General features: G+C 42.6%; 1 protein-coding gene across 2 annotated transcripts in view; it reads left to right on the top strand.

Annotated features, from left to right (window-relative positions):
• The window catches only part of FRMD3 (FERM domain containing 3), a 312,093-nt gene extending 301,561 nt beyond the window's left edge, over positions 1 to 10,532 (top strand). The window contains exons 14-15 of one of the 2 annotated variants that reach the window (XM_047698971.1): positions 5,178 to 5,636; positions 10,309 to 10,532. In XM_047698971.1, the coding sequence (XP_047554927.1) occupies positions 5,178 to 5,636; positions 10,309 to 10,322 (473 nt within the window). In that variant the 3' untranslated portion in view covers positions 10,323 to 10,532. Of the gene's footprint in view, positions 1 to 5,177; positions 10,265 to 10,308 lie in introns of those variants that run through there. The other variant, XM_047698969.1, reaches the window with a different exon arrangement.
• Positions 10,533 to 13,381: the final 2,849 nt, after the last annotated feature.

Below are 13,381 nucleotides of genomic sequence, written 5' to 3'. Positions count from 1 at the left end.
TTTCTTTAAGGCCAGTTTAGTGGTGATGACCTCCTTTAACTTTTGCTTCTCCAAGAATCTCTATTTTTCCCTCAATTGTTTTGTTTTAACTTGAAAGAGAGCGAGAACAGGGGAGAGACAGAAGAAGTGGGAGAGCATGAGCCTGATGCAGGGCTCAATCTCACAACTGTGAAGTCATGACCTGAGCGGAAACCAAGACTTGGGGCATTTAACACTCCACCCAGGCACCCCATTATTTTTCCTTCATTTCTGAATGATAACTTTGCCAGGTAGAGTATTCATGGTTATAGGTTTTTTCCTTTCAATACTTTGCAGGCCAGGAGCAAGTGGCATGATACAGTCACAGTTTCTGCTGAAAAATCAGCAGATGGCCTTATGGGGTTTTTCCTTGTACTAGTTGTAACTAGTTACTTCTCTTTTTCTCATGTCTTTTAAAATATAATTTGAAATTTTAATTATTTTGCATTTTTGTGTGGACCTCCTTGGGGTTCATCTTGTTTGGAACTCTCTCTGCTTCCTGAACCTGGATGTCTGTTTCACTCCACAGGTTAAGGAAGTTTTCAGGTCTAATTTTTTTTCAGTAAATTTTCTGCCCCTTCTCTCCCTTCCTACTGGAACCCTTAAAATATGATTGTGTGTTTGCTTGCTGTTGACTAAGAGATCCCTTTACCTGTCCTCACTTTAAAAAATTCTTTCTAATCCTGTCTTCCAGATCACTGATATGTCAATTATTCTGCATCTACTCGTTTGTTGATTTTCTCTAGTGTATTTTTTCATTTCAATTATTGTATTCTTCAACTCTGATTAGTCCTTTTTTATATTTTTCATTTCTTTGGTTTAGTTCTGAGCTCACCACGTTTTTTTCTCCAGGCCAGTGAGCATCTTTATGACCATTAAACTCATCAGGTAGATTGCTTATCTCCATTTCATTTATTTCTTTTTCTGTGGTTTTGTCTTGTTATTCCATTTGGAGCATATTCCTCTTTCTCCTTATTTTGACTTTCTGTGTTTGTTTCCATGAATTAGGTGGAACAACTGCTTCTTCCAAACACAAAGGAGTGGTCTTGTGTATGGTCATCCCCTGTATAAACTGTTTGTTCCTGGTTCCTTTGGCTGGCTCAGGCAGTGGCTGGTGTGGGCTGGGGTTTCAGGGCTCTCTCTGCTGAGGGCACCCTGACAAAACACTTCAGCTGAAGCTGAAGTGGGTACAAGCCAGGGGGTCCTGGGATACTCACCCAGGGTGCACCCTGGTAGGTGGCTAGAACTGAGGTAGGTCCTTGCTGGGTGTTCCCAGGGTGTTTTGTGCAGGATGTGCCCCAGCTAGGGTGGCTGGACCTGAAATAAGTGTGAGAGAGTTGCCCTAGCAAGTCATCTGGAGCTGAATGGTATAGGTCCAGGGTGCTTTGCTCCTGTGATACCTCGGTGGGACAGTTGGAGCTGTAGTGAGTACTGATTAGGCATATCTCAAATGTGCTTTGCTGGGGCCACTTTGGTTGGACAGCTGGAGGTGGTGTAGGTTAATCCCAGGATCCACTGAGGCAGTAAGCCAGGACTCCCAGCCTCTACTCCAAGATGGAGGGAATTGTCAACTCTGGTGGTCAGCAGCCCCTTTCATCTGGAAAGAGTTCCAGCAGCTCTCCTGACATTTGGCAGAGTTCTAGGGCTGTCTTTGTATCCTTGCTGCTCTTTTAAATCACACCTTTTTTTGCGTACCCCAAGGCATGCAAGACTGGTCTGGGCTAGGTGCCCAGGGCTGGCTGGCTGGGTAGCAGGCTGGCTAGTCTATCCAGACCCTGCTCGGATCTCTGCTGTCAAGGTGGAGGGGGAATGTAAACCATGGCGTTTGCCAGACCTTCTGATCCAAAGAGAGTTCCAGCAGTTCTGCTGCCCTCTGACAGAGTTCTAGAAGCTCCCTTAACCACAGCTTACTTTCTGTGCTCCAGAGCAATGAATCCGGACACAGTCCCCCAGTCCTGTCCCTCCCCTGTGCAGTTTGCATTACAGTGTCTCCACTGCTCTCGCCGTTCTCTGTGCTCGATCACCTTGTACAGAAGCTGTTCATTCAGCCCTCAGGTCATCGGGACTATAACTACCTGTAGATTTGGTGTATATGTGGAGGAAGTGAGTTCAGTGTCTCTCTCTATGGTTATCTCAGACCAGAAGGCCAGCCATTGTTGCTTTGTTCCTGGTTCCATTCTTTTTTTTTCCTTCTTGATTTAGCATAATGCCAAAATTGTTTCTTTCATTGTATCCCATAAGTTCTGTTCTTTTTCTTTTTTTTTTCTTTTTGATTCTCTGACTAGATAATTTGTCCAATCATCCCGGTTTCTGATTTTTTTTTTTCTGCATAGTCGAGTGTGCTTTTGAAGCACTCTTCTGAATTCTTCAGGTCAATTACTGTATTTTCTAGTTCTAGGATATTTTTTATGGTTTCTAATTCTTTGTTGAACTTCTCATTTTGTTCATTTTTCATTTTCCTAATTTTGTTTAGCCCCCTATGTGTTCTTGTGTTTCAGTAAACTTCTTTAAGAGGATTATTTTGAATTCTTTGACAGATCAGAGATCTCTGTTTCTTTCGGGTTAGTAATTAGTGCCTTAATTTGCTTTGGTGTGGTCATATTTACCTGATTTATTGTGATGATTGATCACCAGTGAACTACTTTCCTATCTGAAAATGATAGGTGATCTCTGAGTCTTTGCAGGTTCATTTTGGCAGAGAGCTCTTAAGCAGCTCGGTTTGGGTTTCTAAATGTGTACGCTGGTACCATCCTTGGGCAGGTGAGCTACTGTTAGGGGCTATTTTGGGGCATGACAGGTGTTCAGGCTTTGAGGTCATGGGTGGATGGGTGTGCCACTGACTGAGAAGAGCTGGGTAGGATTGCTGGCTTGGTCCCCTGCCCCTGTGAGGTGGTAGGATGGGTACCGCAGTTGCCTGGATTCTCTGGGTAGTCTTACTAGATGGTCAGGACCGGGTCCTATACTCAGCAGTTAAAGTGGGGTTCTGAATTAGCTTCCCTGCCTTGCCAGGGCAATAAGACAGGACCCAGGGCCTGCATCGTCTGTTGTCTGGGGATCTGAATCAAGCAAGAGTGTGCACTGGACATTCTGGGCGGGTGAGGCTACCAGTTTTGCTCTGCAGACAAGGAAAGCCACAGGCTGTGCTCTCTGTGAGCAGGGCTCTTGATGTCTGAAGTGTTCTGGGGAGGTTCCTTGGTCGGCAGGGGGCTATGAATTAGTTTCCCTGCCTGGACACAGCAGGAGAAGCAGCTCCAAGGCTAGTAAGGCTCTTTGCTGTCCTTACCCAAGCTAACTCATGCCACAGTTTTTCTGGCTGAACAGTAACCCTTGCTTTGATCTGAAGGCGGTCAGCTCTACCCACCTACCCCACAGCCTGAGCGTTGCCAAGTCACATAGCTCACAGGTGTTCTCACCAGCCTTTCCTGCCACGCAGGTCTGGGGACTACTCTCCACAGCCTTGAACCGTGACTCAACCCTTTTACCTAGGAAAGCCCCTTCAGGCAACTTTAAGTTTCCCCCATCAGGCTTTCTGGTTGAGAAGGACCAGGAGCCAGGCTCTACAGAGTGTAGGGGAAGGGACAGACCAGGCTCCAGGCCGATAAAACAACTCTGAAGACCCAAGTAAGCAGACCTGATCCCTGCTGCTTTCCCAGGGGTCAGACTGTTCTCCTGACTCAGTTCTGCAAATGAACCAGAACCACTGCTTGGGATTACGACTTGGGCCCGGCAAGTGTGCACTTGGTCTGCCCAGATCCAAGGGCAGAAGTGCCCTCCCTGGTGCTCTGTCCCAATCAGATTCCCAGTTTTTGAGCCCCACAGATTCCCCTATAATCCCTATGAAGCAAAGCCAGCTCCCTTGAAGCAACCCACAGTGCTGGATATCACCCCTGTGCTCTTGGAGACTTCCCAGCATGGTGCAGGTCACTGGCCGGGAAGGGGCCCTAGGGCCAGCATAGAACCACGCCTCTACCTACCTTTCCAGAGTTCTCTGTCTTGCTCTCTTTGGTGTAGTGGGCTGCGTTAGCCTTGCTCCCACGTTCCAGGATTCTCTCCTTGGTGTCTGGTCCAGGGTGGGTGTGTGCTCCCCCTCACAGGAACAACAGCTAAGTCCAGTCTATCACTTCTTGCGCGTCTTGGAAATCCTGAAATGTAGTAGTTAATAGTTAATGCACCCAGCTACCACTGTATCACCCTGTAGATCCACCCTGAGGAACATGGCTTTGATAAAGCCAGATTTTAATTCCAACTAAGAACCCAAGACTCAAAATGAGCAGAGCCAGCCTTAGGCAACTGCATTTGCTCTCTGTTGACATGAAGAGCTAAGAAACCGCTCTCCCCTGATAAACTTTAAGAAATAACATGCCTGCCCTTTGACCAAGTGATTTTCCTTTCAGGTATCTATTTGTGGCAAATGAACTCAAACAAAAGGGTAAAAAAGCTTTTATGTGTAAAGGTGTTTGCTAGCATTTCTTTCTTACTACCGCAAAGCAATTTAAATGTTTGTCAATAAGCAACAAATTTACTGTATTCGTAGAGAATTTGGCAGCCTAAGAATAATACTATGGGAGTTCATTTCAACATGGAGAATGTCTAAGTTAAAATGTTAAATGAAAAGAGCAAGATGCAGGTTTGTGCACACATGATTACAGTTATGTATGTAAGTGCAGTTCTATAAAACTAGAAGCCACTAATTTGTGCCTGGATGAAGACTAGGATACATAAAAATAAGGCTGTCATTGAACAGTAGATTCTATAATTTGTCATCTAAGGTAGTACAGTAACTGTTGACTTCTAAAAGACACCATTCAAAATTACAATAATGGTTTATTGTCCTCTTATTCTTGTAGACATGACCAAAGTTGGAGGCTTGTACACCCTAACTGTACACATCAATATTGCAAATATTGCCAACCATTTGAGATGTGTTGCTTATTTGGGGTTTAGCATGTTGAACTTAGGGGTCTTTTACTAAAAGTACCTTGTTAAAAGTCAGCATTCCACACAGTGATTTCATGGATTCCTTGAATTCCATTTTTTTCCTTTTTTCTTTTTCTTTCTTTTTTCTTTGTTAGTTTCCATCTCTAGATCTTTGTGGGAAGGAAAAAGAAAAAAAACAACCTGAAATATAAAATTAAGGGAACAAATGTCTCTTTTTACAGGTGTTCCATTACCCAAAGAAGACATTTCTGCCCCTCTGATCTCTAGCTCGCCAGTGAAGGAAGCCCGGGAGTATGAAAACCCCCCAAATGAAGAGGAAGATAAAATCAAAGAAGAGCCCCTGACCATCTCAGAACTGGCGTACAACCCGAGTGCCAGCCTGCTCCCCACCCCCGTGGATGCTGATGAGATCGACATGCTCTTTGACTGTCCTTCGAGGCTAGAGTTGGAAAGAGAAGACACGGATTCCTTTGAGGAACTGGAAGCGGACGAACATGCCTTTTTGATGGCCGAAGAGGAAGAGCTGAAGGAGGCTCGCCAAGCTTTGTCGTGGAGCTATGACATTCTGAGAGGCCATATTCGGGTGAACCCACTGGTCAAGAGTTTTTCCAGGCTCCTGGTGGTGGGCCTGGGGCTGCTGCTCTTTGTATTCCCCCTGCTCCTCCTCCTTTTGGAGTCAGGTATTGATCTCTCCTTCTTATGTGAAATCCGCCAGACGCCAGAGTTTGAGCAGTTTCACTATGAATACTACTGCCCTTTAAAGGAGTGGGTGGCTGGCAAAGTCAACCTCATTCTCTACATGCTGGGCTGCTCGTAAAGTTCGTATCTCCTATGACTAAGGGCTATATTCAATACTAGTGATTTTGCTTTTTTTGTTTTTGTTTCTGTCTTTTTCCGCAAATGCCTGGTTCTGCTTGGTCACGGGGCCATGAACAGGTGTTCCTCACTCATAACGGATTATTGAAAACTTTCAGTTAGCTTTCCATAATTCACTGCAGTTAAATAAGTTCAAGTCAAATACAGTTATTTTAGTTATAGGTCAGGAAGATGGCCTTTAAGTAACCAAAAACATGTTTATTTTTTATTATACTACAGACATACTCTTTATTATATCATAATACATAATACATTGAGCTGAATTAGATTTCCCCCTTTTTTAATAGTTAGCACCATTGTAAGGTTCTGGATCAGAATTTTAATAACAACCCAAGAGAAAGTTTTTGAATATAATCCTTAGTGATAACAACGTCCTCTAACCCATGCCTATACAACTAAATTTATGCTGGGCTTTTGTTTTCTGTTTTTTTAAAAATATTTTTATGTGTTCAAAATATTTTGGTAAATTTTTAGCAAAAAAAGAAGCCTCCTGGAGTTATTTAAATGTACAGATTGTTTAAGACTAATGCACAAAGGGTATGTCAGGAATTTTTTAATGTTTTGGCACTGGTTTGTTTTTTACAATATTTTTGGCTGAACCAATTGCGTAATTTGTTGTTACCTGCGTATGAGGTAGATAGACACTGTAGTAAGTAAGCTCTTGAAATGGATGATGGAACTGGAGGATGTAGAAACTGAGAAGACTCAAGTGGACACAGGGTGGTCCATTTTTTCAAAGTATTTGGACAAGATGATTTACTCCCTTCATTTGCATTCTGTCCATATATTTTGGTTGGGAAAGAACGTTTTTTAAAGGGAAAACAGTTAAAAGTTATGCTAGGTAATTGCATATTATTGTACATTAACCCAAGAGTAGACACAGATAGGAATTGAGCAAGTAGCAAAACAGGAGTTTGGTGAGGCTGCTGCTGTGCAGGGGTGGTAGGCAAACCATCTTTTACAAAAGTGTTGGTGATGCATGGGTATTGGATGATGTAAAGAATGTGCACTTGCTGTCCAAGTTGATGGGTATATGTTTAAGTGGATCTAAGTCAAAGAGGAGAAACTGTAAGGCATATTTTTCAGGTCCCTCATGCCTTTCACTGATTCAATGGGAAAAATTTCAAAAGAAGTGTGTGTAAGAGAGAAAGAGAGAGAGAATATGGAAAGAATGGAGTGTGGCTTTTTGATAAATGCTGGTGATCTTCCTTTTCGGTGGCTGTTATCCTCTTTTCCTTCCCTGTTTTTCTTAAGATCTTAACTCGTTCCTAATTGGGGCTTCCATTAAGAAAGTCGAAGGGACTCATTAGAGGATCTCGCATTCAGCTTGGGTGAAATAGTAAAATGACTCCTTAACCCAATAGCAGAGGAAACAAATGTTCTAGTACCTTCCTTCATACCTTAAGATCCACAATAGAAAGAAAGGTTCTGATGCTTCCCTGGGCAGAGTACTTACCAATACTGTGGTATAATTGAGCAAGAAAAGAGTATGGCACCTAGGGCATAGTGCATTGGGATTTCTCCATGGATTGAGAATATTCTGTTGCCTTCATTTACAAAGAGATTCGGCGCCTCTATTCTCTCCTTAACCATAATAGACGCTCCAACTCCATCATTAACATCATTTCTAAATTGACCATTCATGGAGCTCTGGGTGCTCTATTCGCCTTATAAGTTTGAAAATAAATTTTAAAAAGTAAAGCCTTCAGTTGAACTAACTAGAATATACACTTGCTGTTAGGTTTGTAAGATGTTCTCTCCAATGTGCTTTCAGTGATTTATTTTGCTTTTTATTGAATATTTAATACCTGAAATTTGATACCAACATAGAATATATTTTCTATAGCTTATTTTGGAAGTTTCCAAATGGCCAGCTTTGAAATTGAAGGTTTTTTTTTACCCCTTTGTCATGACTTCCAACTCATACTTTCTGACAAAATGGTACACCAGTGTAGTCTGCCCAAAATTAGTCCCCCTTGTAATCATGCTTCATATCATTTCCTTTAAAGTTCTAACCATAACAAACCTAGCCCCTCCATGTTTAAAGTAATATTTTTTTAAATTATGGAAGTATGTAATATATTGCCCATCATAAAACACTGAAAAATACTGACGGGATAAATACTACCCATAATCCAACCCTGCAGATGTATATTGGGGAGTAATCAATATATTTTAACATTTTCAGCTAACATCTGTTTTAGGCAGAAACTGAATAGAAATGTTTGTAAGCGAAGGAGTTAAAAGAATAGGGTCTACTGAATTTAAGCAATAGCCACCAAACATAAAACTGGGATCCTGAAATGCCATTTTGTGGCATTTAGAATAGAATCAGCATTTTAGAAATACCCACTTCAGTTTTGTTAGGAGAGAGTCTCCAGCTGCCTGGATCAAAAGAGGAGAAAAGTGCTTCCAAAGATGGAGAGTATATAATATAGTGAGATGCAGAATTCAAAGCAAGTGTGTGAGTATATGTATATACCATATTTTCACTATAGCTGTGTTTATATATGAATCTGTATATATGTGTGTATTTGTATACACACAACTGATATGCTCTTCATACATAGTTGTGTTTATTTTTCCCCAGTTTGAGGAGTTTGTGACATGTTATTATTCCTGTTCCCTCTCAGATATCATGGGATAAAACCCACAGTCTCAAAGGTTTCAATTTTCCATGAAAACAACCGTGTGTACATTTGTGGTTTTATATGCACACATATATGGCAAATACATATACACACACAATCTTGTCTTTAGTGCTAATGCAAGTTGGATCTTGAAAAAAAATGTAGGTAAAGTATCGTGTATTTCTGTCTGTGCTTGGAACATACTGTAAAATGTTATGTATTTGGAATATATTTTGTGGTTTGTCTAATATTTATAAAGACAACTCTGGGAAGAATTCAAAAGGTGATTTCATTGAAATACTAGAGAAATGGGGGCCATGTTACCTGTGATTGGAGCCTTATCTTTGTATAGTAAAATCTGCATTTCTATGTCAACATCCAGATTGTTTTATATGTTAATATGGTGGCAGGAATCCCTAATAAAAATACTCTGGGGAAAAATGTTTCTGCAATCATTTAGTTTTATTCAGGCTATTTATGCAACTTTACTTTGCTGAAACTACAGGAAGGTACCATGTAGGACTGTGAATGAGGTCACCCTTGAATGGTGATAGAATGAAATAAAAAAATCACAGGTAATGGATGGAACTAATCCTTTGCAGAAATCATTCAGGCTAAAACCAGGAATATTGAGTGTACTGAAAATGGACCTGAATGTAAAAGATAGCTACAGCATTAAGATAACTAGAAAATAGCAAAGCATGGAAAAAGTAGATGAGAGGTGTTCTTCATTATAGATAAGAGGAAGGATTTCAGAATGTTAAAAATTAGTAGGTCATCAGTTCTGGCAGAAAAGGGTGCTTTTTTGGGCCAGAGAGAGCTACGTGAGACTCAACTCTCCAGCACTTGCCATGAAACTTTGATCTGTTCGTGGACCCCAGAAGAATTTTATTCTTCTACTCTTGTCTTCCCCTCCATACAGCATGGCTTGAAAGGCCCACTACTCTGGTTTATCACAAAGCTAACAACTCCATCCCTGACTGCTAAATCAGAAGGTGTTACTGTGAATGAAGCAAAAGGGGCTCTCTGTACAGTAGGAACACCATGGATGTCAAGCCAAATTGTACGTCAGCTGTTGTGGCCTCTTAAGTCTGTCAATCTCTGTTTTACTGAGCTATAATTGACAACATTGTATTAGTTTCAGGTGTACAACAAGGTTAGATATAGGTACATGTTGTGAAATGATCGCACAGGAAGTTTAGTCAATATCCATCACCTCACAGAAGCACAAAATGTTTTCTTGTGATGACAACTTTTAAGATCTGCTCTCTTAGCAAATTGCAGTGCAGTACAGGATTGTTAACTGGAGTCCCCATGTTGTCTGTTACATCTCCAGCCAGAACTTACTTATAACTGGAAGTTTGTACCTTTTGATCACCTTCATCCATTTCATCCACCTCAGGGGTAGGCTGTGGCAGGGGAGGTCTGTCAAGTTCTTACTCAGAGCTCGTCAGAGGTCCACACTGTAGACTACAGGCAAGAAAAAGAATTCTGTGGTTATTATTCAGGTATGAGGTGACTTAGAGACGTAAAGTCCCAGCTCCAGCAGCTATAGCCAACACCTTTGTCTGCCTTAGTGTCTGCAGACTGGAAGGTTCACACAAAGTGGCCCTTGGTTATTTATTCCTTGAGCAGTCTGGGCTTCTGACCCAATCTCACCTCATGGGAGAAACCCTTGTCCTTATTCCTCCATTCCTTGCTTAGCCAAATAGGGAAAAGCTCTCCTAACTACACTCCAGCCTAGAAGGAAAGTACTGGGTGGAGATCATGTACTAAAGGTCCCTGCTTACTTTTCCTCCTGCTTCTCTCTCTCTCTCTTTCTCTTGGACCTGTTTTGGGCTTCCAGTCTACATGCAGTAAACAGACCCAGCAGGACCTGCCCGTGGTGGGCCCAGCCAGGACTCGGCTCTCCACCTTCCAGCCTCAGTCTGTGATGGGTGGGTAAGTTTGGCAAGCCCCATGCAGTGGGGTCAGCAGTCATCACTTCAGAGAGGACAGAAGAAGCCCTCACCTGGGTCTCAGATCTCAGCTGTGTTCTCCAATCCATTAATAAAACTAATTTTAATCCTCTCCTGGCCCTGGTGTCTATCGTCTACTGGGAATTGGGGTGGTGGCTGGGGGCAAGATTCACACTAAGGACACTTGAGAATATTTAGGATCTTTGCAACCTTACTGGCAACACTAAGGGAAGAAAGGAGAAGGCTGCTTCTGGCTGAACCTCAGGCATCAGGGGATGTCTACTACTGCCACTGGCCCTGACCAGCTTTGCAAGTGGGTGAGGGACCTTGAGATTTAATATTAGTAAAGAACAAAAGGTTAGTTGGCACCACATATCCCTATTCTTTACCCATAGCTGATGCTCACCCCAAATATCTCGTTGGAAAGGAACCAAGGCAACTTTCCTGGTTATAAAGGAAAACTCTTAGGAGGAGCAAGGATATACTTTCTGTGGGTATAAAGTTCTGAAACATGTCTTGCCAATTACAGTAGCCCATCCAACTCACACTGGTCACCTTGAAACTCCTCATCCACACGAATAATGATCTTGAAAATTGGCTTTCTGAGACCATTCTTCAAGGGAGAGAAAACACAAACCCACACTCGTTTCCACTCTGCATGGCAGTCTTCATAATAAGTTAAAAAATTCAGAGTTCTTGTTGAAGAATCAATCTCCTGTAATTTCCTTGGTGAGACTCAGCTTCCTCCCATCCTGGATCAGCCCAAGTGTCCTGACAACTCTGACCTCTTGGTTCTGCAAAATTGTAAACTAGATCTTGAACAGTGGTGGCCACATAAATATTCTGCTCCCTGGTCACAGGGTTCCTGGGCAATTTATCATCCAAACCAGAACTCTTGATGGTGAAAGGACGTACTTTTAATGATTATGTCACATCATCAGGTATGAGCTAGGACTACTCTAGACACTCTACCTGTAAGGCTTGGCTCAGCTAGGTTTCACCAACTGCTCCAGATTCTTTCTCTAAAATATTGACAAAGATAGGGAAGGATTATTGCCTGATACTCATGTTCTCCTCCTTGCTGTGAAAAATCAGATTGAAATTTACCAAAATTTGTCCTATCATGTGGTTTGGTGAAGGCTATAAATTACACAGACCACCATTTTAAATGAGCCACTGGCACTGAATATTTAATGCTACACACTTGATTTATTCACCATTTATAATGTTAAATTTCTTGTCTAATGTGAAGCAGGCAGAAGGTTAGATAGAATGATCTCAATGTTCCCATTACCTCCACAGTCCTGAATTCGCCATTTCTGATCTGCACGTACAGAACACTGGCGATGAGTTTAAGTGCGAGCAACTGTTCACAACAAGTACGCACAAGCCAACTTGATCATTTATACTGAGAAATGTCGGCTAGCTTGGCCCTTGTTTGATGCTAGATGCTCCATGTGTACTCTTCCCAGAACACAAGATGTAATGTGAACCAAATATTATCAAGCACAAGGAATCACAGCTAGAAAGTGGCCCTTCGGGAGTCTACCTCAACAGACCAGGTGTTCCGTGCCTATCTTAGAAGGCCTGGGGACACATTATACACATTTTGCTGCAAGTCTCCCATTTTGTGAATTTCTTGTGGCAGAGACTGGCAGTTGAACACCAAAACAATTTCTTCTTCATCTTGTGCACAGACTTAGACTACACTTCCTAGCCCTTGCATACTTGGGTAGGCTGTATTCCTGAGTTCTGGCTAATGGAATTTGGATAAGAATTTGGATATATAAAGATAATCTGTAGCCCTTCCAAGCCCTGGACTAAGTGTAGTTGTCCCTTTTGCCACTGGATGTTAGCACCTGCAGTGACCTGGAGGCCACCGGTTGAGGATATTAGAGCTACCAAACAACTTGGGTGCCTGAATAACTGTGTGCAGCAGCACACCTCCCACTTCCCCCTAAACCAAACCCATCTTGGAGTACTTGAGCAACAAAGTCCCAACTGGTGGACAGTTTCCAAGTCCACTGCTGCTAATATTCCTCCTATGATTCAAGTTGGCTGTCTTTCCCAGTGAAGGAAAGCACAGCTGAAAGCAGGCATAGGAACAGCCCAGCACTGGAGTCTCCAAGGAGATTCTGCTAGAAAACCACTCTACAGAAGGGAGGAGGTACCCCTCTGTACTTAAGAGTGCCAAACCTGGGTGGGGCCCTACTTTGGGTGCTAATGTGTCTTGTCACTCTTACTTTCAGGGGCTCAGTTGGAACTGTCCATTATTTGAACCCAAGGTCATCACCTGTGATGGGCAAAATCACTCCTGTTTGAGAACTACCGGGTTCAGGAGTGGTTTCATGAACATGTAACCTGTGAACTTGTATAGGGCCCTGCTCTCAAAGGTCTGATTTAATGCTCTGCTATCACTGCCTTGAAATTCTTAATAATTTTTATATTTGAAGTTGTATTTTGTAAGTGAAGTCCAATGGGACAATGAAGTGTGTCCAATGGGACAACGAAGTCCCATGGGACAGTCAGGAAACCGTGGGCACTGCCATACTGTGCAGTTGGCCTGGACACCAGGCATGCACACATGCATTCATGGGGCAGTCTAAGGTACCAGGGGCCCCTGAGGGGACTTAACTACACCAGAACCTGATCCATCCCAGATTAATGGCAAAGGAGGCAGATGCAGCAGAAGCCAGCCTTGGAAAAAGGCAATGTTCCAGACACGGGGTGGCACTGGAACCCATGGTGGGAGGCCAGCTTGCCCATCAATCCCTGGAGCCATCCTGAAACATGTGCACAGATATCAACTCTGGCCTGAGCACTGGAATGATATCTGTCCCCACTTAGGCAGTCATCTCTGTTAGTAACTCAGCACAACATGAGTGTACACCTAGACATTAAACTATACCAGACAGTCATTAGAATTCTTCAAAGAGCTTAGCATTTCTGGTTTTGAAAACC

Source organism: Lutra lutra, chromosome 13 (assembly GCF_902655055.1).
Source record: "Lutra lutra chromosome 13, mLutLut1.2, whole genome shotgun sequence".
Taxonomy (NCBI): Eukaryota; Metazoa; Chordata; class Mammalia; order Carnivora; family Mustelidae; genus Lutra; species Lutra lutra.
This window is presented reverse-complemented; position numbering and strand designations above follow the sequence as displayed.